Source organism: Ctenopharyngodon idella, chromosome 24, assembly GCF_019924925.1.
Source record: "Ctenopharyngodon idella isolate HZGC_01 chromosome 24, HZGC01, whole genome shotgun sequence".
Taxonomy (NCBI): Eukaryota; Metazoa; Chordata; class Actinopteri; order Cypriniformes; family Xenocyprididae; genus Ctenopharyngodon; species Ctenopharyngodon idella.
Genome location: NC_067243.1, coordinates 26,897,207 through 26,922,804, shown reverse-complemented (window position 1 = coordinate 26,922,804; position 25,598 = coordinate 26,897,207). Strand labels below are relative to the sequence as shown.

The 25,598-nt window shown below is 38.0% G+C and overlaps 1 protein-coding gene across 1 annotated transcript in view; it reads left to right on the top strand.

Annotated features, from left to right (window-relative positions):
- The window catches only part of wwox (WW domain containing oxidoreductase), a 251,547-nt gene that overhangs the window by 71,187 nt on the left and 154,762 nt on the right, over positions 1-25,598 (top strand). The window contains exons 7-8 of the mRNA XM_051883600.1: positions 11,422-11,607; positions 16,700-16,964. Of these exons, the coding sequence (XP_051739560.1) occupies positions 11,422-11,607; positions 16,700-16,964 (451 nt within the window). The remainder of the gene's footprint in view (positions 1-11,421; positions 11,608-16,699; positions 16,965-25,598) is intronic.

The following is a 25,598-nucleotide window of genomic DNA, read 5'->3' as shown; positions in this document are numbered from 1 at the left end:
GTTGTGATTGGTCGGTAACCAATTACCATATATGAATTTCATCTCTTCCTACACAGTACTTCATACACAGTGATAGGAACAGTAATGATGGCGTCAGTTTTACCAAATCAATCTCATCCTTTGAAAGTGCATCAAAATGGATTTGCTTTGGCAGCAGAAAACAGCATCTTCTTGACATGAACAACATGAGCCAAACTCTTCCAGTCTCAGATACAACTACAGTGTTTGAGGGCGGGGCGAAGTAGATGTTGTTCACAGGCAGCTAATGAAGACCATAGGTGGGCATTATGCAAATTTGTTACAAACCTGTGTAGTTTCGAGCAGGAAGTGAGACTGGAATGACTCGTTTCAGGCAGTTCAGAAGCACTTCTTTCTTTTGGGAGGCAATAACTTTATTTATCTGCACTTTGCTCTCTGCGTCTTTGAAACTTTGCAGACATTTTACATTACAAACCGCTATATTACACACTACATGAAAGGAAATATCTGGAAAAAGAAACGCAATCGGGGCACTTTAATATACTACGACTTGTAAATAACTTTAATAAACTTCTTTCATGGAATCACTCTACAATGAAATTACAACACATTGCTAAAAAAGGAATGGCTATAAAATTGCTGACAACTAAATATGAAATGTATATATTTGTACATTAATATTTTTATATTATATTTGTATATAATTGTATATTGTAAATATAGTAAATAAATGATGCTAATCATACTGCTGTTGTAATGAAATGGCAGGCTTATAGACAGAGATGCTACAATAGCAGCTGTACTTGAGCATGACAAAGAAAACAGCTGCCTGGAGGCCGATGGGTGAACTGACTTTCCTAAAAGGGACTTTGATTTATATCAAACACTGTCCCTCTTTGCCAGCTCTTGTTTTACGTGCGTTCTACACATTTTTTTTGTGCACCTCCTGTTTTTTAAACTTCTGATGCTTTTAAATGTGACAACTGATATAAACATATCTCATGACTCAAAAGCTTTTATCTTATTGGTTGGTGCAGCCAAACAAACAAACAAACAAACAAAAAAAACCTAAGGTTCCAAGTGGGGGATTTCACATGGATGCCATAGAAGAAGCATTTGTAGTTCCCCAAAGAACCTTTCAATGTACAGTTCTTAAAAGAACCATTTTTTTTTTCTTTGTGTGAAGAACATTTGAATAATCTTAACCTTTGTTTTCCACCATTAAGAACCTTTTGTGGAATGGAAAGATTCCATGGATGTTAAAGGTTCTTCATGGAACAATCAATTCCAAATAAAGAACCTTTATTTTTAAGTGCATGCAGCGAAGGAAAAAAAGGGCTTCATAACAAAGAGATCCATAGATGTACATCATTTATATTTAACATCTCATTGCCCATAAAATCTTAGCGCTGTGAGAATAGTCTTTTACAGTGTGTGTGTTATCAGTGTCTCTACAGAATTATTCGTACCCGTCGTGGCTTTGCTAATGACCACGTGTTTGTGGGTGCCGTCTGTGTAACGCCGTTTATGTGTGTCTGTCTATTTTAAAGCATCTCTCTGTTAGCCACACATTTTCACGGCGGCCCGTAAATGCAGCCCCTTAATGACGGCCGGTCGGAGTGGAGGGAGACAAAAGCAATCATTCTTTTATGGGCAGAGATTATTCTCAGGTCAAAGGTCGTGCCCTGGGGGTTCTTTAAAGTAAGTATGGAGCGTTATTCCTCCCCGTTCGGTCGTTACCGCCCCCGCTCGCCCTGACACGTAAATTGCACATTTGTGGAAGACCCCCCTGATCGCATTAATAAGTTTAAAGGGAGTTTTTACATTATGTGGGCTAAGCTATTAAAACCATTTGTTAGCTTTTTGCTTATGAAGACACGCCTGGCGGGGGGCGTCTCAGAACGAGCGTGTGCGAGCCGCAGTTGTTAAATCATAGGACACAACAGTAGGATTATCATGCAAACAACAACACTGCTTCCCACAGAGGCCCATTTCCAAATCGACCAGAGAAATTACATTTTAGGAGAGAGATTTTGTTCAAGAAGAAATATTCCTTCCTACAACGATTTGTGATGCACGATATCTTAAAATACCTCCATTTCATCATCAGGGGCCACTATTTGTAGTGGTTTTTTTTTTTTTTTTTTTTTTGGCTCTCAACAGAAGAGCTACACAACTATAGCTGTTGTTATGTGGTTTATTGATAATGAAGGCTTGCTTTACTGGTCCGTCCATCTGTCCGTCGATCAAGCATTTGCAGTTCTGTGGGCAAAAACAGAAAAACACACTCTAAATCCAGAAAAATTTAGAAAACTACAGACTGGTATCCTGTCTTCCATTCATTGCTAAGACACTTGAGCCAGTCGTGTTCAACCAGGTCTCTACCTTTCTCACACAGAACAACCTCCTGAACAACAACCAGTTTGGCTTCGAAAGCGGCCACTCAACCGAGTGCCCTGCTCTCAGTTATTGAAGCTCTGGCAAGAGCAGCTTTCAAATCATTAGTACTCATCTTGCTAGACTGTCTGCTGCTTTTGACACAGTTAACCACCAGATTCTCCCTGTCAATCCTCATGACAAAGGGCATCTTAGGAACCAGACTCCAGTGGTTCAAGTCTTACCTCTCAGCTAGGTCCTTCAGGGTGTCTTGGAGGGGTGAGGTATCTAAGTCGCAATATCTATCTACTGGGGTGCCTCAGGACCTACTGGGGTGCTTGGACCACTTCTCTTCTTCATCTACATTTCATCACTAGGATCGGTCATTCAGAAACTTGGTCTTTCTATCACTGCTATGCTGATGACACACAACTCTACCTCTCATTCCAACCAGCTGATCCAATAACTGCTCACATCTCAGCCTGCCTGACAGACATTTCTGAGTGGATGAAGGACCACCACCTTCAACTCAACCTTGAGAAGTCAGAATTGCTTGTGATCTCAGCCAACCCCAACACTTTATCACAACTTCTCCATTCAGCTAGGTTTGTCAACCATAACTCCATCTAGGACAGCCAGGAACCTTGGAGCCTTGGATGATATGATTCATATTATATCATTCAGAACTCAATGAACAACAACAACAACAAAAAATACTAGAGTAGATTCTATCTTAAACACATCTGATTGGCCATTGCGTTCAATGAAATCAACAGATATGCTGTTATTGGCTAAATTTCTCAACACTGTAAAACACGTGGTAAATGGAAACCTTTGACGCTACCCAGAACGCAAACACAGATACACACTGGAGAAAATATAAAATAATAATAATAATAAACGGTTACGCACTGGATCGTTTGCCAAATCTGTTTCACCAATTTTCTACTATTACAGAGAAAAATGATCCTAGACCAGCAGTTATTGACAGCTCCCTGTAAAAGCAATCAGCAGCAGCAGTCAGTGGTTTGAGTGAGAAAATTCCATAGTCTCCATGGCCAGGGGAGTGGCCACTCTCAAAATGAACGTAGAAATTTTAATGCGCTAGACACAGATTATCTTGTGTTTTGCGTTAGTTCAAATGCGCATTTTGGTGTTGGAAACACTTGATGCTGACAATGTGTTGTGACCTTTTGTGCATGTAAAACACCATGGCATTATGCATTAAAGGGTTAGTTCACCCAAAAATGAAAATTCTGTCATTAATTACTCACCCTCATGTCGTTCCACACCCTGTAAGACCTTCGTTCATCTTCAGAACACAAATTAATATATTTTTAATAAAATCTGTGGGCTCAGTGAGGCCTCTATTGCCAGCAATGACACTCCCTTTTTCAGTGCCCATAAAACTACTGAAAACATGTTTAAAACAGTTCATGTGACTACAGTGGTTCAACCTTAATATTATAAAGCGACGAGAATACTTTTTGTGCGCCAAAAATAACAAAATAGCGACTTTATTCCACAATAGTGATGGGCGATTTCAAAACACTGCTTCATGAAGCTTCGAAGCTTAACAAATCATTTGTTTCGATTCAGTGGTTCAGAGCGCGTATCAAACTGCCAAAGTCACGTGAACTATTGAAGTTTCAAAACACTTATGACGTAACAAAGCCTTGTTTACTGAAATCATGGGATTTTGGCGCTCTGAACCACTGATTCGGAATAAAGATTGTGGAACTTTATTCCACTGATTGTGGAATAAAGTCGCTATTTTGTTATTTTTGGCACACAAAAAGTTTTCTTGTCACTTTATAATATTAAAGTTAAACCACTAGTCACATGAACTGTTTTAAATATGTTTTTAGTAGCTTTCTGGGCATTTGAAAGTGTTAATTATCTTGCTGTCAATGCAGGCCTCACTGAGCCATCGGATTTCATCAAAAATATCTTAATTTGTGTTCTAAAGATGAACGAAGGTCTTACGGGTGTGGAACGACATGAGGGTGAGTAATTAATGACAGAATTTTCATTTTTGGGTGAACTAACCCTTTAAAGCCCAACAGAAGGTCTGACCAACATAGCCCTTGACATTCGTGCAGAATTCGGAAGTTTAAACTAGTCATAGCCATTTTGCGCACAGGCACTTGCAGGTATTAATGGAGACAGGTGTCTTTAGCGACCGCGTATTTCATCAGTTCTTATGCGTCTCTATGCAGCATAATAATAATACAATGTTCAGCAACACAGTTAACTCTCTCTGAAGCAGTGGGCTCCATCATGACAAGTTCCCTCAAGATATAGGCTAATACGTAATACCTGATAATCACGTTAACATGCTCAGCTAGAACTTGAAAAAGCTGGCTCTGCATGCAAAGATTTGAAAAGGACTCAAATATGTGAAAATATCCATAGCGACTTGCATACATAAGTTTTCGAAAACCGCTTCCCACGTAACAGGAGTGCATTCAAGTTTATATTCTCTATACGTTGCTTGTTGGTAATGCGAACAGAGGTAAAATTCCAATGAATTGTTGCAAAAACATGACACGGATCACTTTGTTGCTGAATTTCTTCCACTTTTTAATATATATATATATATATATATATATATATATAATATTTTTTTATTTTATTTTTTTATTAGAGATGGACCGATGCATCGGCTAACAATCGGTATCGGCCGATAAAAGCTATTATTATCACTATCGGCTGATTGTTTAAAAACTGCCGATGATCAGGGCTGATTATATCCTGTCAATCAAAAGTGTGCAGAAAAACGTGTCCAGACTGCAACTCATACATACTGTGTGTGAAGAAAATCACTCTTGTGTTGAATTTTAACGCATTAACAGTTTAAAAATAGTGACGTTAAAGCAGGCCCTTTTTGACCCTATGAATCACCCGTAGTTCAAGCCAGGGTTGCCAGGTCTGTGTTTTTTTTCCTACATCAAATATTATTTGTAGCGCCTCCCATCCAACAATCGCAAAAAGATTTGTGATTCTGATACTTCTGATAAGAATTAAAGTTTCAGTTTTCAAATTCTGTCCATTTTTATCATGAAATTCAAACAATAAATGGCGTTTTGATGCTCTTAAATGTGACGTGTCAGATCGCTGTAATGACTCAGTTCAGGCGGCAGCACGAGTCTTTCTTCCTCTTCAATAGTTATATCTCGAAAAACATGAATGAACATCAAAGGTATGTTGAAATATATTGTACAATCTACCGGAATGTATCATGTCTCATGTAATCACTTTATTTGTGTTTCAACCGTGGAAAGACGTCAATAAAACAGCTTGTGAACAATATGTAACATCATGTCACTTTTACCTCAGGAATGTTTTCCAGTGTTCACAGTTCCTTAGCTATCTGTATATAATAACACTAGAGAGGAGCTTATTTACTGTTAATTATATGTTTGTGTAAATTTGCCATGAAGACAAGTGCTTATGAAAACTACCTTATGTGATACTAAGTTTTATACATTTCAGTTTTTATTTGAGTGTAATATTATATCTGAAAATAAACAGCAGCTGAATATAATACCTCTGCTGTTAATTGTAACCTCTAATATTTTAGTGTACCAAATGAGAGGGTCCCCTGTATAGTTTGCAACATTATTTGGGAGATTTTTTTTTTTTTCCTTAAGAAAAACCAAACTATCGGTATCGGACGATATCATTCTGAATAATCGGCCATCGGTATCGGCAGATAAGTTTAGTATCGGTGCATCTCTATTTTTTTATACAGTTAACATAGCAAGTTGTTAACAACATTATTATTGTTATTATACTTGGGGTGAAAACCACTGCCTTAATGGACATAAATGATACTGCAAAATTGTGCAATCAGAGCTATATTTCTCCTGGTGAATGATAAAATGGACAAAAAATGTATCTGAGCCACATATAAGGAACATAAAATCATTATATAGTAAATGCAAATAATAAAAAGTAACTAGTTATATATTCCATCATAGTTTGGACAGCACAATCATTTGATTTATTCAAACAAATTATGAGTGATGTTAAGGAATGAGCGTCCCTTGAAGTGTCGGGTGTCATGGTGTGTTCACACCAGATGGGAATGAAGCGTTAAGTGCGAGTGATTTACATGTTAAGTCAATGCAAAGGTGCGATTTGCGCGAATGAGGCGGCACAAATTGAGCGTTTCGGGCGTTTGACGCGCGATTCGTGTGAGTTGAAAAATCTGAACTTTGGCAAATATTCGCGCAGCCTTAACCAATCAGGAGCTTGCTCTAGTAGTGACGAGATTATGATGTAGCGAGCAGAGGCAGAAATCCGAAACAACAATGGAGGACAAAATCATTGTCGCTGTATGTGGATACCCGGAGCTGTACGATACATCTTCGTACTTTTATAGAAACAGGAATAAAAAGGATCTTGCTTGGAAGAAAGTGAGTGAGGAGGTCGGACAATCTGGTAAGTTGTAAAAACGCTCTTTACTCAATTTGAGCTATATATATACATATTGAGACTGCCGCCTGGCAGAAGCCCCTCACATGACGCGAATTCGCGTCTGTTGTGAAGCGAATTTCACGCGCAAATGAAACGAGTAAACTCAAAATGTTCAAGCGTCCAACTACGCGCGAATAGCGCGATTTATTTGCGCAAGTCGCGTCTGGTGTGAACGCCCCATTAGTCCTGTTGGGGTTTCCTGGTTTCTGTGTGATATCGGTGTCTCGCGCAGCGCCCATGGGATACGTTATCTGCTGCTCACGAGCGATCACAGACATGTTCCTCTTCCATTACACGCTTTCAAACACAAGCGTGAAAGTCATAAAGTTTAATGGTGTTCTCTCGCAGGTACAATCACTCCCTCTTTTTGAGTCCACGCTTCATTAAGTCCTAGAGAGATCTCTCTGTGTGTGTGTAAGAGTGTGAGTGTATGTGTCTGTGTGAGTGCGTGTGCGTGTGTGTGCCAGGCTCTGTGCCCATGACTGTGAGATTGTCAGTCAGAGGTGGAGAGTAGATCTGTTTCCTCCACAGATGTTTCCAGCGGGTCGTGTTCTCCAGCGGGTGGTGAACGGCTCTCTTGAGTCCTGGAGCATCTTGATACCCTTTGGGCAAACCTGATGTGTGCCGAGCGCTTGTGTGTGTTTTATTGTGAGAGATGACTTTGTCTGATCAAGCACAGAGCGAATTCTTTGCATTTTAGACATTTGGTCTATTTGCAGTTTAACATATAATTGAATTGAGCTCCACTGAAGTACTTACCATTTCATAACTTTTTATTTTAGATGTTTTAAACAGGAAATGCATGCAATTGAGCTGGTAATGAATATGACTGAGATTTTATATATAAAATGGAAAATACTGGTTGCTCCCTACATGTGACCCCTAATTCCCATATTCTGTCTGGGCTAAAAGACGCAAGCCTTTTCTGATAAAACAAACAAACAAAAAACAACAACAAAAACATCCAGTCCCAGCTAAACTTTGCAAAAACATATATCCAGTCTCAAGTGTGGACAAGTGTGTTAGACCATGATTGAACTTTTTGGCCAGAGTTGTAAAAGCAAAAACAACAGCATACAGCAAAAGAACAGCATACCCACAGTGAAGCATGGAGATGCAGCATCACGCTTTGGGCTGCTTTTCTTCAGCTGGAACAAGGGCTTCAGTGAAGGTGGAGGGAATCCAAGTAGCAGTCAGTTTTTGGCACAGAATCTTCTGGCATTTGATAGAAATTTCACCTTTCAGCATGACAATTAACGTAAACGCACATCTAAATCAACAGAAAGAATGGCTTCAGCAAAGAAAGATGAATGTTTTGGGATGGCCCAGCCAGAGCCCAGACCTGAATCCTATTGTAAACCTGTGGAGGACCTAAAGGGGGCCGTGCACAGGTGATGTCCTCACAATTTAACAGATCTAGAACGTTTTTGCAAATAAGGTTCAAGACGTGCCAAGCTTATAGACTCCACTCCAAACAAACTGAGTGCTGTAATGAAATCAATGGGCGTTTCAACTAACTATTAGTACGGGGGGGTGCACAATTATGCAGTTAGTTATTCCAAGTTTTTTATTTTAATTTTTTTCTCTGAAATGTGTCACGTTGGTTTTCAGTGGCATTGCATATGTTGTAATTTTTACATGAAAGGTGTAAAAGTTCTGATATGATTTGTCTTTATTTTTTTGCATTACAAAAACCAGCTGTTTTTACAGGGATGTGTAGACTTTTTATATCCACTGTATATATGAAATATTATTAAATATTATTACCTTAAATGTATTATATTATATTATATTATATTATATAAAAACCCATAAAAAGATTAAAAATATGAAAATATTGAAATATATTGAAACATTTTGAATAAATAAAATATTATAAAATATATTTACATTACATATTTCTAATATTATATTATGCTATATTATTATATTATATTATATTATATAAAAACCCATAAAAAGATTAAAAATATGTAAAATATTGAAATATATTGAAATATAAAATATTATAAAATATATTTACATTACATATTTCTAATATTATATTATATTATGTTATATTATTATATTATATTATATTAATTAGGGCTGTCAACATATTAAAAATTGTAATCGTTATACTTATCGTGAAATTAAGCAAACACCACAGATTGAAGGGTGATTCTCACAAAACTATTTTCTGCAAGCTTTTTTTTTTAAGGTAAATCAAGGTGTCTTTCTAAACAGGACACTTGGAGACTCCAAAAGGACACCAAATGACCAAATGATATAAGGAGTCCATATAATTCATAAATTTATGCACACCAAAGCACACATGTAACATTACAGAACAAAACTTTTCAGAATTCAGTGTATAGTATGTGTACAGTGCAACAGCATAGAAATTGTTTGGAGCTTTTTAGAGCTTACATTTTAGACATGTCAAGATATGATACTGAGCCAAACCACATGGAGATGCCAAAAAACCCTCTAAACCAACCGCCTTGACCTGACTGCATTATGCCTACCACAGTACACAGATCCATTCAGAATTACTAAACACAGCAACATACACCTGACAGATAAAAAAAAAAAAAAAAAAAATCCTGAATGTGTCTGGAAACAATGTACTGAAATGTGTCTGTGCATAAATACAATGTGCGATCAGTGCGTTGAGAGTGCACATACACAGTTTGTTTGCTTTTCTTTACATTAGTACTGTTTTGCACTTATTGTTTGAATGAATTTGCTTACTGGATAATTGGACTGAACACTTTCCCAGAGTTTAGTGGCTTAAAGTGATCTGATCGCAAACAGAGAAGCGTACTCTGGTTAAAGGGTTAGCATATAAATTTCCGCCGAGGTGCTTTCACCATTGTAGATGTTCAGTGTGATAAACTCTCAACTTCTAAGATCATGTAACTTGTGCAAAGTAAGTTAAATTATTGATGCAATTTCATGTGCTTCAGTAATTTGCGTTAAATTATTTTAACGCATTAAGGATTTTGAATTAATCGCATACGTTAACGTTGACAGCCCTAATTATATTATGAAACTGCTTATATTGTTTTTTATTTTTTATTACTAAATATAATCCTGTAGGAGCAATGACTCATATTTCCATGTCATGTTGTATTTCAAATGTAAAGCTAGATCTACCATAGTCAGGCTCAAGAAATGCAAAAAAAAAAAAAAAAAACTTATTGTGCTTGTTCTTTGGTCTTCTAAAGGTCAGTTGCAACTAGAACAAGTGCTGTTCAGTGTTTGTTTCGCTGCGTGTTTCTAATGAAGCACATGTGTAACCGTGGCCTCTGCACATTTCCCATGATCCCGTGCGTTTCCACTGATGCACGCTGCTTTCCACATAGAACCTGAAGGGAAATGTGAAGTGTACTTTTTTTAATGTCATAGAGAAGACTCATTAAAGCAGGGGCATAACAATTCCTCCATTAATTTTCCAGCAACCAGTTTTTAATTAATAGTGCAGGCAGTATTAAATATGAAGTACACAAATTGCCTGTGGGCTTCGTAATTAATTCTAATGGAAGAAATTAAAAATTGGTGGGGTGGATTCAGATTATTCTGCTGTATGGCCGTGGTTTCGGGACCACTGGAGCGACTCTGTCAAAGGAAAAGATCTTGCCTGGACTTTCCAGAAATCTGTCCTTTCTCATGCTGATGGATGGACGTCCATCTGCCCAGACTGACCTTGGAATAGACTTGAACGAATGTGTTTGAGTGCTTGAAATTTCCCTGCTTTTGTGGTTTTGTTTTGGTGGTGTGTGTTTGTTTTTTTTGTTTAATTTAGTGTTTAGTTTAGATTTGTTTTGTTTGGGTTTTGTTTTTGTTTATGTTTTTTTTTTTTTGCTTTGTTTTAATTTTAGTTTTTGGTTTGGTTTTTGTTTTAGTTTGGTTTTTGTTTTGGTTGTTTTGGTTTTATTGTTTTAGTTTGATTTAGTGTTTTGTTTTTGTTTTGGTGTTTATAGTTTTGTTTAGTTTTAGATGGTTTAGTTTAAGGTCTTTTATATTGTTTTTGGTTTGTATTGTATGTTTTAGTGTTGTTTATGGTTTTGTTTTATTTATTTTTTTGTTTTGGTGTTTATAGTTTTGTTTAGTTTTAGTTTAGATTTAGGGTTTTTTGTTTTTTATTGTTTTGTTTTAGTGTTGTTTATGGTTTGGTTTTATTTTTTAGTTTTGGTTTCATTGTTTTGTTTTTGTTTTATGTTTTGTTTTTGTTTTGCTTTGTTTTAATTTTAGTTGTAGTTTTTGGTTTGTTTTTGTGTGGTTTATGGTTTTGTTTTAGTTTGGTTTTTGTTTTGGTGTTGTTTATAGGTTTGTTTAGTTTTAGTTTTTTGTTTTGTTTTTGTTTTTAATCGTTTTGATTTAGTGTTGTTTATGGTTTTGTTTAATTTTTTTTTTTTTTTTTTTTTTTTTTTTTTTGATGTGGTTTATGGTTTTCTTTTGGTTTGTTTTAGTTTGGTGTTTTGTTTTGTTTGTTTTAGTTTTATGGTTTTGTTGTGGTTTTGCTTTTACTAACAGAATTATTGTTGGCAAGAATGTGTTCTTTTCTCTCATTGTGTTTCACTTTATTCTCTCTCTCTGAAGGCCATTGCACATCCTGGTGTGTAATGCAGCCATCAGCACGCAGCCCTGGAGTTTAACGGAGGACGGGCTGGAGTCCACCTTTCAGATCTGCCATCTTGGTCATTTCCACTTGGTCCAGCTCCTGCAGGACGTCCTGCGGCACTCCGTTCCAGCTCGGGTGGTGGTGGTTTCCTCGGAGTCTCACAGGTGAGACTTTTTAAATATTTCCCATCATTGCTTAATGTCATCTCTGAAGCATTTATGTAAAATCATCCATGTACTTTCATTTGTTGCTTCACCAATGGTCCCTGTCACTCATTTCTCCAGATTGATTTATACTTTTTGTGTTGGATCCTTTTAAATGACCAGCAATAGAGAAAGGCTGTGTACAGTATCTATTGGCACATGCCAACTAGGCCATGCTAATTAGCTAAACCCTGACCTCTTGGTTGAAAATCAGGCCACTTCTGTTCTCAGATTCCTCGTCCAAACACCCGAGCTGACATGAGCATCAGGAACATTGCAGTGGGAATCAATGCATGTACTAAATGTGCAGTACAGATAGTATGCAAAAAAGAGAGCCTACGATTCCAGTAACATGACTATTAAATAAAAAGCGCTTTGAAGAACATTTTCTACTCTGAGAGTGAGGCTCCATTAGATTAACAAGCCCCATGTGTCATCGAGTGAACAGAAGGTTACACAACCTCAATTCGCTCTCTCCAACAGTAAAATCACTTACTTGTAATCGCAGAAACTCCTCCATTTAACTTTAACAGTTTATTTCTCTTTCTCTACTACACCTGATAATTTTGATCCTTACCTCCTCATCTCTATCAGTTCCATTGCCTTTAATATGTGGCCTTTTGAGCTCACCATCTGACCTCTGACCCAGGAAGAGATTATATTTCCCAAAGCCGCAAGAGCCGTTAAACCTTGACACCGTCGTATGAGCGACGGAAAGCAGCTCGGAGAGGGAAAGAAAAAATGAGGGGTTGGGGGAAATTGAGGGTGGAAAAAATAAAATGGAGTCAACGGGGACGTTTATCTGCGCTGTAGCACTGGGGCTTAAGTGACAGGACAGATAGGTGCTGGCATTTGCCTCCCGACTCCAAACAAGAGGACACTGATAGCGTGGACGGGAAACTCACCTCTGAAAACTCACACCAGACTCACGCCTTTATACTTCAGTCTCTTTAAAGCAGGATACTGCAGTCATTAAATACCAGCCTGACCTGACCTTTTCATACCTCTGCTCTGAAAATAGACTATTTCCACCCCAGAATGCCTCTACTGGGAAGACCGTATGGATTATCCTGGCCGTGAGATGATGACAAAGTCAACATGTGCAAAAGGATAGTGGGGATAGATATATAACCGCTAAACTGATAGGGGTAGTTCAGCCAAAAATACTAATAAAAAAACATTCTGTCATACTCATGCTCATGTCGTTCCAAACCTGATTTTCTTTCTTCCATGGAACATAAAATGGGTTTTAAAGTGCATTTATTATGCTATTTTAAAGGTTCCTAATTTTGTTTTGTAGTCTCCTACAATAGGTTTACATGCATTCAAGGTCCAAAAACACTGTCATTTTCTCACAATATACATTCCAGCATCAGCACTTTTCTTACAATGTCTGAAACTGTTCGATCAAGGATTCAGTCTCTAAACTCCTTCTTTCTGAGAGCCTACTCTGCTCTGATTGGTCAGATGGCCCAGTCTGTTGTGATTGGTCAGCGCTTGTTGGAAACCAAATTCCCATTATCATATCTGAATTTCAGCTCTTCCTCAGCACTTGATACACAGTGATACGAACAGTAATGATGGCGTCTGTTTTAACGTATAAGTCTCATCAAAGTGGATTTGCTTTGACAGCAGAAAACAGCGTCTTCTCGACATGAACACGAACCAAACACTTCCAGTCTCAGATACAACTACAGACGTTGTTCACAAGCAGCCAGTGAAGACCATAGGCTCTTGGCGTATGCATTTATTTGTCATTTTACCCAATGGACAAGGAGCATAAAAGTGGACTTCAAAGATTTATGAGTATTTAATGACAGGAATTTCATTTTTGGGTGAACTAACCCTTGAAGTCAGAACAGTATAAAAGTATTCTGCAAGGTGGCCATGTTGTTGGTGTCAAAATCACATGATCAGCGACTAGTCGATGTCAGACTTAAAACGTCATGGCACAGCATTAAAGTCAACTAGTGCTCCATGTGCTATATTCCAAGTCTGAATCCATATGAATCAGAGAAACAGACCTACATTTGTCCTCCGCCATTGCTCTTTAATCTCATTTACATCTGTGTATATTCAAACTTGTCGTCTCTCTGTAGTCACAGAATTTGTGACTTCTTCGACACCAATTGCTTTTTTTTAAGTTAAAATATGCACATGTACAAATAAGAATGGTGGAAAGAATTTAAAACGTAGTAGACGTAGTGTTGCGGAAGTTTTGACATAATTGACCCCAATTGACAAAGAGAGAAAGATTTTTAGTGAATAACGACTAAAAATCTTGTGCTGTCCATATTTAGTAGGCAAATTGAACTATTGTTATGATACTTTTTTTATCCCCCCGCCGAGTTTGACAGACCTTGGTAATTTCATTCTTTGGGAAAGAAAAGTGTTGTTTTGTATGAGCTATTCCTTTAACTAGTTTCCCACTCCCACAGTTCACACCTTTAGTATTTGTAACAATGCGATGCCCGCAGATGTTGTTGTTTACCCAAGCAGAGATGTAACGTGTCAAACAGCAACACGGGCCGCACTGAGCTTGTCATACAGTGAACGTGACGTTTTGATTGGTTGTTATGTAAAGCACATAATTAAGAGGTAAACACTGAATGCGATTGCGGGCGCAGAACACACTCTGATCCGCACTAGGGGAGGGACGATTCATTTCACTGCAGTTTCTGGGGACTGTTGTTTACACACACACAAGGACACATCGAGAAAATACAACGCCTTGTGTTCAGGGGCCTTGTCAAACATCTGGCGTTTAACAGCTTAGTCAGAGCCAATTAAGGAACGTCATGTCGTAGCTTTGATTTGCATTAAGCCAGACCTGGCCTGCTAAAGCTCATTTAGTTCATTTCTCCATCGGCTCACGTTCAGGAGGTTATTCCCTCGACTAGTCAGACTTTAGTTAACATGAAATCAGTTTTGTCCATTTTGCTCAATATTGACCATTTACATTAATTCTTTTTTAGTTCACCCCAAAATGAAAATTTTGTTATTTACCTTATTGTCATTCTTTTTTTTTTTTTTTGTGGAATACAAAAAATCATATTTTGAAGAATGTCAGTATCCAAACAAATTGTGTGACTGTAGACTTCTGTTTCAACTAAACTAAACGAAACCAAACAAGACACATTATGCAAGACACAAATGACAAAACACATAACTAATCAAGACAAAACACAAAACAATTCAAACTAAATAAAATGAAACAAACAAAAAGGCAAACAATTAAAAACAAAACAAAACTATTCAAGATGCAAAACAATAAAATCAAGATGCAAAACACAAAACAATAAAAATCCAGACAAAACACAAAACAAAAAAACAAAAAATCAAGACAAAACAATACACAAAACACAAAAGTAGTCAAGACAAAACAAACAAAACTAACAAAGAGACATGCCTCAAACTAAATACTGTGTAGAAAAGTATTAGGACAGCTGACCTTTACACCTACAGAGACTGTAATGACACCACATTGTAAATACATATACATTAATATGGTCCCCCTTTGCAGCTATAACAGCTTCTTCTCTTCTGGGAAGACTTTCCGCAAGATTTTGGAGTGTTTCTTTGGGAATTTTTGCCCATTCATCCAGAGCATTTGTGAGGGTAGGCACTGATTTTGGATGAGAAGGCCTGGCTTGCAATCTCTTTTCCTGTTCATCCCAAAGCTGTTGGATTGGGTTGAGGTCAGGGCTCTGTGTGGGCCAGTCAAGACCTTCCACAAAAAACTTATCCAACCATGTCCTGATGGACCTTGCTTTGTGCACTGGGGCAGAGTCATGCTGGAATAGTAAAGGCCTTCCACAAACTGTTCATTGTCCAAAATGTCTTGGTATGCTGTAGAATAGAAATTACCCTCACTGGAAGTAGGGGACCTAGCCAAACCCTTGAAAAACAGCCCCATACCATTATTCCTTCTCCACCAAACCTTACAGTCCGGCAGGTAATGTTCTCCTGGTATCCGTCAAACCCATCAGGCTGCCAGACTGATTCGTCACTCCACAGAACAGGTTTCCACTGCTCCAGAGTCCAGTTGTGGCGTGATTTACACCAATCCATCCCATGCTTGGCATTGTACTTGGTGATGTGAGGCTTTCACACAGCTGCTTGACCATGGAAATCCACTCCGTGGAGCTCCCGCAGCACAATTTTTGTGCTGATATTAATGTCAATCGAAGTTTGGAGCTCTTCAGCTATGGAATCAACATTCCTAAATGTTTTCACTTTCCAATAACACCACTTACAGTTGACCGTGGAATATCTAGAAGGGATGAAATTTCATGAACTGACTTACTGCAAAGGTGGGATCCTATCACAGTACCATGCTTGAATTCACTGAGCTCTTCAGAATGACTCTTTTTTTTTTTTCACAAATGTTTGTAAATGTAGACTGCATGGCTAGATACTTGATTTTAGATGCCTGTGGCAATGGGCCTGTGGCACCTAAATTCAATATTCAAGAGGTGTGTCCCAAAGTTTTTGTCCATATATGGCTCTTCCACTGCATGGTACGGTTCGGTATGGAACGGTGTGGCTCGCTTAAATAGTCAGCCGAACTGCCGAACTGATACTAAATGTGACGTGTAAACATTGCAGATCACTGATTGGTCAGACAGTATCGTCACTACCAGCGTCATTGGATTTGAAACATGAGACACCAAACCCGCTAGATTTAAATAGTCAGTAACAGCCACCGCAGTTTTTTTAAACGACTTGCTTTAAACGACTGTCGCACGCAACTTGAAAAAAGAAATGACTGTATCATGTTTAGTAGACGAGGTGCAGACTCACTGATAGCCGAGGAGCGGATCCACAGCAGTAGAGGCGGCACAACTATACGATCAGTCTATAATCCCACCCACTTTTGAAGCGGTACTAAACTGCAGTGGAAAAGCAAACCGAAAGTAAAGCGAGCCAAGCCGAACCGAGCCCTGCCGTACCAAGCCGAGTTGTACCACAAAGTGGAGAAGTGTATTTTTTAAAGTTTTTTTTAAATTGTAGTTTCATTTTTATGTTTATTGCTCATTCTTTCCTTCTGAAGGTTCACAGATCTGGTGGACACGTGTGGGAAGGTGGACCTGAACCTGCTTTCACCTCCGCAGAAGGAGTACTGGTCATTGCTGGCCTACAACCGTGCCAAACTCTGCAACATCCTATTCTCCAACGAGCTGCACCGGCGCATGTCACCCTTCGGCGTCACCTGTAACGCACTGCATCCTGGGAATATGATGTATACCTCCATCCACCGCAGTTGGTGGCTCATGACCCTGCTCTTCACCTTTGCACGACCCTTCACCAAGTCTATGGTAAGAGCAAGAGATTTCGTTTTTCTGCTCTTTCACTTGATGCAGTGTGAGGATTGACTATGTTCTTGAGTTTTTAAGCAGCTACCTTTTCAGCACTGTAAACAAAATGGGCACTGATTTTGAACATTCATTCCTTCATAGGCAGCAAAATCACATGCCACACAACTAGCTGTCTTCATGTGACAGTAGAAGTAGACTTATATTGTGCATCCATATTTTTTTGCATTAAATATATTACGTTTTTCTCTTCTCCATTTCTTTCCACTGAGCTTGTCGCAGTGATTTCTGGAATTGCTTTTCTGAATTGATACATGCGATGCTGCCTGTAAATGTGACCAAAGCGAGGTTAACTGTGGTGCCTACCTTTGGGAACAGCATTTCATTGGGATCTCATGAAACCTTGAAATGCTAGCTGGCTGAAGAACAAAAATGCATATACGATTTTGTGACTGAGGTGCCAGTCATTTGAACCAGTTTGTAACCTGCTATTACTTGTGTGAATTTTGGAGATACAGTGATGGTGCTCCAAGAAAGTTTCACTATCATGTTTTTAGGTTCTTGAGCAGGAATCGTGTGTGTGTGTGTGTGACGCTGCCGTAACGCTGCTCGTATACCCCAGTGCCGCATAAATCAGACGGGCAGCTCTTCCTGTAGGCAACTCTCAGCCGTTTTAGCCCGAAGAGGCGAGTCACATACACTTACAGAGACAAACTATAAAATTCAACATCCTCATAAATCATAAAGTATCTGCCTGTCTCGCACCTGAAGCATTTCCTTCCGCTTCTGATATGCTTTAGGCCACACAATGCATTTGATGTAGTCTTTGTTTTAATTTTGGTTGAAAACTCTGAAGGCAGATTTTGATGTAGTGTTGAGTATTTCAGCTGAGCTGATTAAGTATTAAAGAGATGGGTATGAATATGTCATAAGTTTATGCGCACAGCCCAGTCATAACTCAGAATCGCTCATTTCTCCAGCTGTCAGTCATGTTTGATGGACGTTGATGTGGATCAAGGCATTCTGTTTGCATGGAAAGTGTGCTGCAGTTTCTGAACTGTGATCTGTGAACTGTGTTAAGTTGAGTATTTTTTTCCCTTGTGCTTTTGTCAGTTGAAGAAACCTTGATTAGTTTTAAACATGTAAACAAGAAGCACAATATTTATGAATTTTTAGACCTTAAAAATGTACTGTATTTGCATTTCCAGAAGAAAATACCAGTGCTTGCAAGGCAACAAATCTCATACCATTATGCAAATATTCCAATGATTTCATTCCTGATTTTTAATGGATTTTTTCTTTTTTTTCTTTACAAGTTTAGTATGTTAATTTATATTAATTTATATATTATAAAATATTTAGCATAAGCAGATTGATTATATTATATTATATTATATTATATTATAAATAAAAACACTAAAAACTAAAATCACTCATTTTAAATGTTAAAAGTTGATTTAGGAATCAAGACATATAATGTACAGTATGAAAAATCTCTATACAGTTTGGGATTACATTTAACTGTTATCAAATTAACAATTAACAAAGCTTTTAATTGTGCCTTTTTATAATTAATAATAATTATTGTTATTATTATTTTATTTATTTTTTAATTGTTATTTCTTTATCTTCAATTAATGTAATCCTCTATTTATTAAATACAGACCCCTGGACACTTAACATAAGGAAATCCCAATTCTTGGCAAGGTGTTGATGTTCCTCTCTCTCCCTTTCCTGAACCCCCTCAGATATTAGTGAACTTAACACAAAACAGAGCTGTTACTTTATTTATTGGTTATGAGGCTATGAAGATGGTATCGTTTTAATTGCTTGCAGTCTCATATGGGATGCTGGGAAATTGTTCAAGGTTGCAAAGCTCTGCATAATGTTGACAGGAAGAGCCTGGAACGATATTACACCCAAGCGCAGTAAAATGCCTTTGTCTTCTCCAGAAGCTGTAGGTGATTTATAACTGCGCAAATCTAGAATAAAACCTCTTATTTTGCTGTTTTATTGCATCTGAGTGGGACACTTCCATTTAGTTTAGCGTTTCTTAATAGTTTGATGCATAGATGCATCAAACATCACAAAACATTACTGTATGATAATGTAAGATTAGCCTTCATAAAACCAAACTATTTAATAATAATAATTTTGTTAATCCATTTTGTTTTCGTAATATCTCAGATTAAAAAAAATATTGATGTTAATAAGGATGTTTCAGTGTAATTCATGAAACCGAGTATCATCATCTGATCGTGTAATTTGTAGATAATTTTCAGTTTTGCTGAGTTAATAAAAATTGAATGGGTAAGAGGCAGGACTGATATCTGACTTAAACTCACACGACTGTCTTCATCTATAATCTGTACATCAGATATGATCTGCCATTCATCTCTCTTGCTCTCTTGATGGCCTGCAGTTGAACATTAGCCCATGCTGATCTTCAGATGTGTTTAGCCTTGATAAGAGCAGAGTCATTTTCTCCTCATGATAATCAAGTGGTCTCTTGTGCTGGGCGGAACGACGGTACTGATCTTTCCTGGCATACGGCGTCCTGTCAGAGAGCCTGTTAGGGTAAAAATGCATCATTCCATTGACTAAACTTACCACGGAGGATAGGATTTTAGTATACAATTTAGGATACAATTTTTAATCAACTTAAATTATTAATATTAGTATTATTAATAGAGCTGCACGATTAACCAAAATAAAATGCGATGATAAAATTAAAGTTATTTCTACCATAAAAGTTTTGTTTTCCCAATTATAAAATTTAAGCTAATTTAAATTGACAATTTTTAGTTCTTGAACTTTAAAATACCAAGGCACTAATCAGTTTAGTTATACATTACAATGAGCGGAAGAAACAACAGACAACTGGTATTGAAGTACTTCTTTATTAGACAAATGCAACTTAAAACATTTTCAGCTTTAATAAAAACGTCTGTATGATTTGTTCTAAAATTTTGTGTTAGTATGCTTGGTGTGCAATGGTGTGTTTGTCAGCCATTAAATGGCTTTTGACAAAAAACTGATAATATACATTACTGAACAACAGTAAATATTCTGTAACAAAAAACAATAAGCATCAACATACTTTTTAAATTTTTGTGGTGTTCTGTGTGTTTGAGTGTAATTTAGGTTTCTAGAATTTTGTTACACGTTATTGTTCCAATGCAATGAGAATTGGTAATGAGAATTGGTTACAAGCCTGTTGTCCAACAAGAGAGACCATTTAATGACATATTTTTACTTTATTCACTTTTTAATGTCAGTCGAGTGTTTGAACTAACTTCCTTTTGTGATCTGATGTGGCTTTAGTCAGAAAATATATTATTTTATAGTATACAGTGATAAAGGCAATTGCAATTTTAACCAGGAAAATTAATTTGATTTTTTTTTTTTTTTTTTTTTTTTTATACACCAAATTGTGCAGCCCTATTTATTATTATTACGCCTGCCCTACTACAACAGTGTTTTGTTTTTTTTTTGCACTTTTTCCATTACAAAAAAACAAAACAAAACAAACTTCTCCATGTTACAAATGTGAAATATTATGCAATTATCCATTTGTCCCTAGCAACATTGTTCAAACACGTATACTGTTCAAACTAGGATATGCTGTTGTGTTATTTACCATCGCGGCATTGAATTTCATATAACGACTCACCAGAATAGGTGACTAATAATTGATGTTACTTTCTCAGAAATCCAAATACAAGAATTCCCCAGAGATTCATTTCCGTAAGCAAATATTTTACAAGCATTTTGGTTTAGATCAGAAATGCTTTAAGTGTGTTGTGTTTTTTCTCAATGTCGAAAAAGGTCATTTTTGATACTTCCTATGTGGTTTTATATGAAGTACTATGCGTCCCTGAAGCCTCTGTAACCTTTTCATTTGTGTAGTCAAACAGCTGTTTTTGCATGTTTGGTTTGACATTTCTTAGACGGTTGGGTATTGTGGCATCTAATAGCTGCTTGATGCTTTGGGACATGAAGCTGCTGGGAAAATCACAGCCACCCAATCAGCACCCCACCTTCCCCCCGTCATGCCCGCCCTCTTCACAATTGCTTCATTGGGATCCAGTCCGCCATCTGACTGCGCGTTTTCAGCAGTTTAGCGCAATTATTTTCCCCAGGATTCTGCCTCGGGCGCTCCGCTACCTTTTTACATATGCAGGGGCTGAACTTTTGACCATGGCCCAATAGTCGTACATTAGCCGGCGGTTTGCTCTAAAAGGGGGACTTTAACAAGTTCCTCTGTGCATTGGCAAGTGTCTCGCCTCTCACCTGTGAGATAATTTAACCAGCCTGCTGTGAGAGTGCTGCCACTGTTTCCTTATGGGAGTCTAAATCTCTCTCGCTCTCAGTCCTCTTGTAAGCCAAGCGAAAGGAGGAGATGCTGTTGATGGATCTTTCCTCACGCTCGGCTAACGAGGGCTCTGCTTCTATTAGTACACTACAGAGGCATTACCCATTCTCTCTTGCTCTTCTTTAATGAAGTCTCGTCACCCCGAGCGGCTCAGATTTATCCCCACCGCTGTCGCGCTGCGCTGAGCCCTGTCGGAGTGGCGAGCGTTCCCCGGTAACCGGTTGTAAGGTCAGGTGTTGTTATCTGCCGGTACACGGGTCCTATCACGGCAGCGCCGCAACCGGGTCTGACAGGCGCTCAGTGGAGCGGAGCGAAGCGGGGCAGAGGTCTACACCCAGATCCCCTTCCGCTGCAGCGGGACACAATGAGCTGCCAGCAGCCCTAATGGGCTCATAATTGGTGATTAGGACCTGCAGGTTGAGAAGAGAACCAGTTCACTCAGCCTGCCGGAATGTTTTCCACTATGGGCTGCAGGCGTCATCTGTGCTGTCTCTGATTCTGCTGGAGTTCTCGGCCTACAACGATCCACTAGTATATCAAATACATCTGATGGCCACTATATTCACTCTCACCCTGTGGTTATATCTGGACAATATCCCTCTTCTTCTTCAAGGGTTTGTATCTAGATCAGGGATCCTGGAGGCATCCAAACAGACCTTTATCTGACCAGTCCATTTCAGTGGCCGGTAAGACCTATTACCCCTTGGTTAATTGCTAGTTGTTCAGACTAGTGGTTATAGTGGCTAAGTTTATGGAACTGGCCCCTGATCTTAGAGTCTCTATTAACCTTTTGATGCGCACCCCCCTTTTGAGCCCAAAACAGGAAAATTACATACTTGAACTCGAATGAGCATAGTTGTGGTATCATTTGAAAGAAGACAAATAGAGCTTTATTTCAGGATTAATATAAGTAAGTAAAAAAACAAAAAAACAAGCTGAAGTGTAATGGATTGAAAATGGTTTTTTTTTTTTTTTTTTTTTTTTGCATAACATCTTTTTATCATTAAAACATATTAATAAAGATGCCTGCGAAAGCTAGACAGACGAGATCTGATTTCTGAATGGTCCAGACAGCTGTACATAATCATAAACCCACCTCTGATTTACTACAATGACAATGGCTGGAGAATATGCCTCTCAAGACTGTCAATATTATAAGTAAAACTGCTGCACTATTTTGAAAAATCTACTTTGGAAGTGGGCTCATTTGTTTGTGAGAGTCTAATGTATACGATCGGGGTAAGTGGAGTGGCTTTACGTTGGTTCCATTCTTACCTGGAGGGTAGAACTTTCACTGTAAAGATTGGGAATAATTGTTCTTCTGCTGCTCCTGTAAGTTATGGGGTACCTCAGGGCTCTATTTTAGGGCCATTGCTTTTTTCTTTATACATGATTCCTTTTGGTTCTATATTTAATAAATTTGGCATTTCGTATCATAGTTGTGCTGATGATACTCAGTTGTACCTGCCTTTTAAAACAGGAAATAATGCTGCTGAAAATTCCTTGTTTAATTGCCTTGAGGAGGTGAAATGTTGGATGAACCCATTTTTTTTTTATTTTTATATTAATTAATAAAAAGACTGAAATTGTGCTATTTGGGGAAAAAAAGCACAGTGTTTACTCCAAAAACGAGTCTGGGACAGTTTTAATCCTGTGTAAAAAGTCATGCCACTAACTTGGGCATACTTTTTGATTCTTAGCTCAAATTTGATTGTCAGATAAACACAGTAGTAAAAAAATGTTTATTTATTTGTTTTGTTTTTTTGTCAAAGAATGAATTTATTTATTTTTATTTTTATTTTGTGTATTGAAATGTTTTTCTTGTTCAGCGCTTTGGTATATTTTGCAGTTTTTAAAGTGCTTTATAAATAAATGATTGATTGATTGATTGATTGATTGATCGTATACAGTTTTACAAAAACTGTGCTCAGATTGCATAATATATTGAAGAACGATGATGGAGAGCCAATCGTTCAGGAGAAATATGATGTAAACAATGGACAATATATCAATATTTCATTGATTTACCACTTCTGTGGACAAAAAGTGCTGTTGGATGTTTTTCAACAGACGCTTATCATGGACATTTTACCCAAGTGCGACGGATTGGATTTATCTCGCGATCGCTATTTCATAACAAAGGTATGAAGTCCCGTTTTGATTTTGCGTGTTGTCATTTGCACTACGACACAAATTACAATATTACTGTTTCTGGAGAATCTATATCGTAAAACAGACACCGTAGATTGACAATAAACCTTTCAAATGATGTATAATTTGTTATCATTCTCAATATTTTTAGACAGTACTCTATATAGTAAATGTATACTATGGTAAACAAAGTGATGTCAAGCCTGAGGTGGGGACAGTGAGCGTCAAGAGGTTAATGAGCTGATGAGTTGATTTAGGTGTGCTCGCAAGAAGAGTTAAAAAATGTAGTGTTTGGGTGCCTCCAGGAACAGGGTTCAGAAATGCTGTTCTAGCAAGACTCAAAATATTCGGACATATTTTTGGCAATTTTACCCTTGGTTTGCTTTGTCCGAACCAAAGTTCAATCCCACCCTTTTGGGACCTGCAGGTCTCCTTTCATGCTTTTGTCCATTTGCTTCTACAGAACGGTTGTGTCTGCCACAGAAGGCAAGCAGCAATGAAACAAAAACTAGTCATTAATTCATTATCAACGGTGCTTAACTTCTGTCATATTGCTTTCATATGAACCGTACACCAGAACCTTGTTTTCAAGCCAGTCCACAAGTCCAGATGAACCCAACAAGCGGCCTGGCACATATTACATCACACAAAAATGTTAAATTGAATCCAACATGGGGAACAGTAGGTTCAGAGCAGCAGACTGTGAACTGTGCATGTAAACAGCACAACGCCTCGTCCTGCATAAGGTTCTGGTTGGAACTGAACATCAGACCTTGAATAGACTTGTAATCTTTAATTTAATTGGGCTATATGTTGGCTTGATGTTACTCCATTCTCTCTCCATCTCTCTCACCTCCCCCCGCATTACCTATTATGAGTCTGGAAGACAATCTGAGACCTAAAAGCACACAATCCCATTTGCTTGTATTGACATGTGTGTCTCAACTCAATCCTATTACCAGGATTATAGTCTACCAAGACACACCATTTCATTAAAATAATGTGTGGGTCTTCAGGCAACCACACACGTACATACGCTTGCAGCTCTTTGGAGCGAGCGACTCGTTGTTCAGTAGGAAACTGAGCAAATAGTTTATTGCTTGATCAGCCGATGTGGCAAGGAAGGTGTCGGAATCGATAAAGGACCAATCAGAGGCAGGCAGGCAGCATTCGGGCGAGCCCGGGAGCTGTCATGTCATTCCAGTTTGACCCCCAGTCAAAGTCACACAGTGGCCCATCCATCTGAGTGTGTAGAGCTAATTCTGTGTTCATCTGAAGACCATCAGACCTAGCACATGAATGCTAGCGGAGAGAGACTATGACTTCCAATGACTTGCATTGATGACGTTTCTGTCTTGTTCTAGAGGGATCTGTCACTTTGAGTAATTATTTAGGGGTTTCGGCCAAGGATGTTTCACTTCAGGCTGCATCATGTGATCACAATGTTTTTGGCCTTTTTGCCATTTTTTTATGTAGTAGAGAGATAGCAGGAAATACTGTGAAGAAAAATGGGACTAACGCTGTGTTCATGTCATGTTGAATTTATTGTAATGTTAACAATTTAATTACATGTTGTCATTACAATTTAATGAAATTGTAATTGATTTTTTTTTTTTTTTTTTACATGAAGTTGGAACATTCATGAGGGTCAACCGTTTTACCATAATGTTGGTAATCCCGTCATGAAGTGAATTATGCTTTACAACAGATGTCCGAAGAATGATTGGCATGAAATTTTGTTGGAGCACTATGGCTTTGACAATCACAATGTTTGGTTTCTTTGAAAAATATGGTACAATCCCTCTCCTATTTGGTTCATAAACCTAGCAACCAATCTTTACAACCCCCATGTCTCAAAACACCCTTTCCCAGAATTCCCAACTGCTTCCCCTAAAATCAGGCTTCCAGATCCATATCCACCCTGATAGAGGCCTGTTTTTTTGTGACATGTGGCTGATGGACTATTTTTCAAATTGATTTCAAAATTGTACGTAAGCAGTTGATCTTCCACCCTAGATTACCTATTGATTTTTAATATGAAAAGCTCATTATACAAACAGTAACTGCAACACCAAAAGCTAGCCAACCTTTGCATAAATCCTTTAATTGAA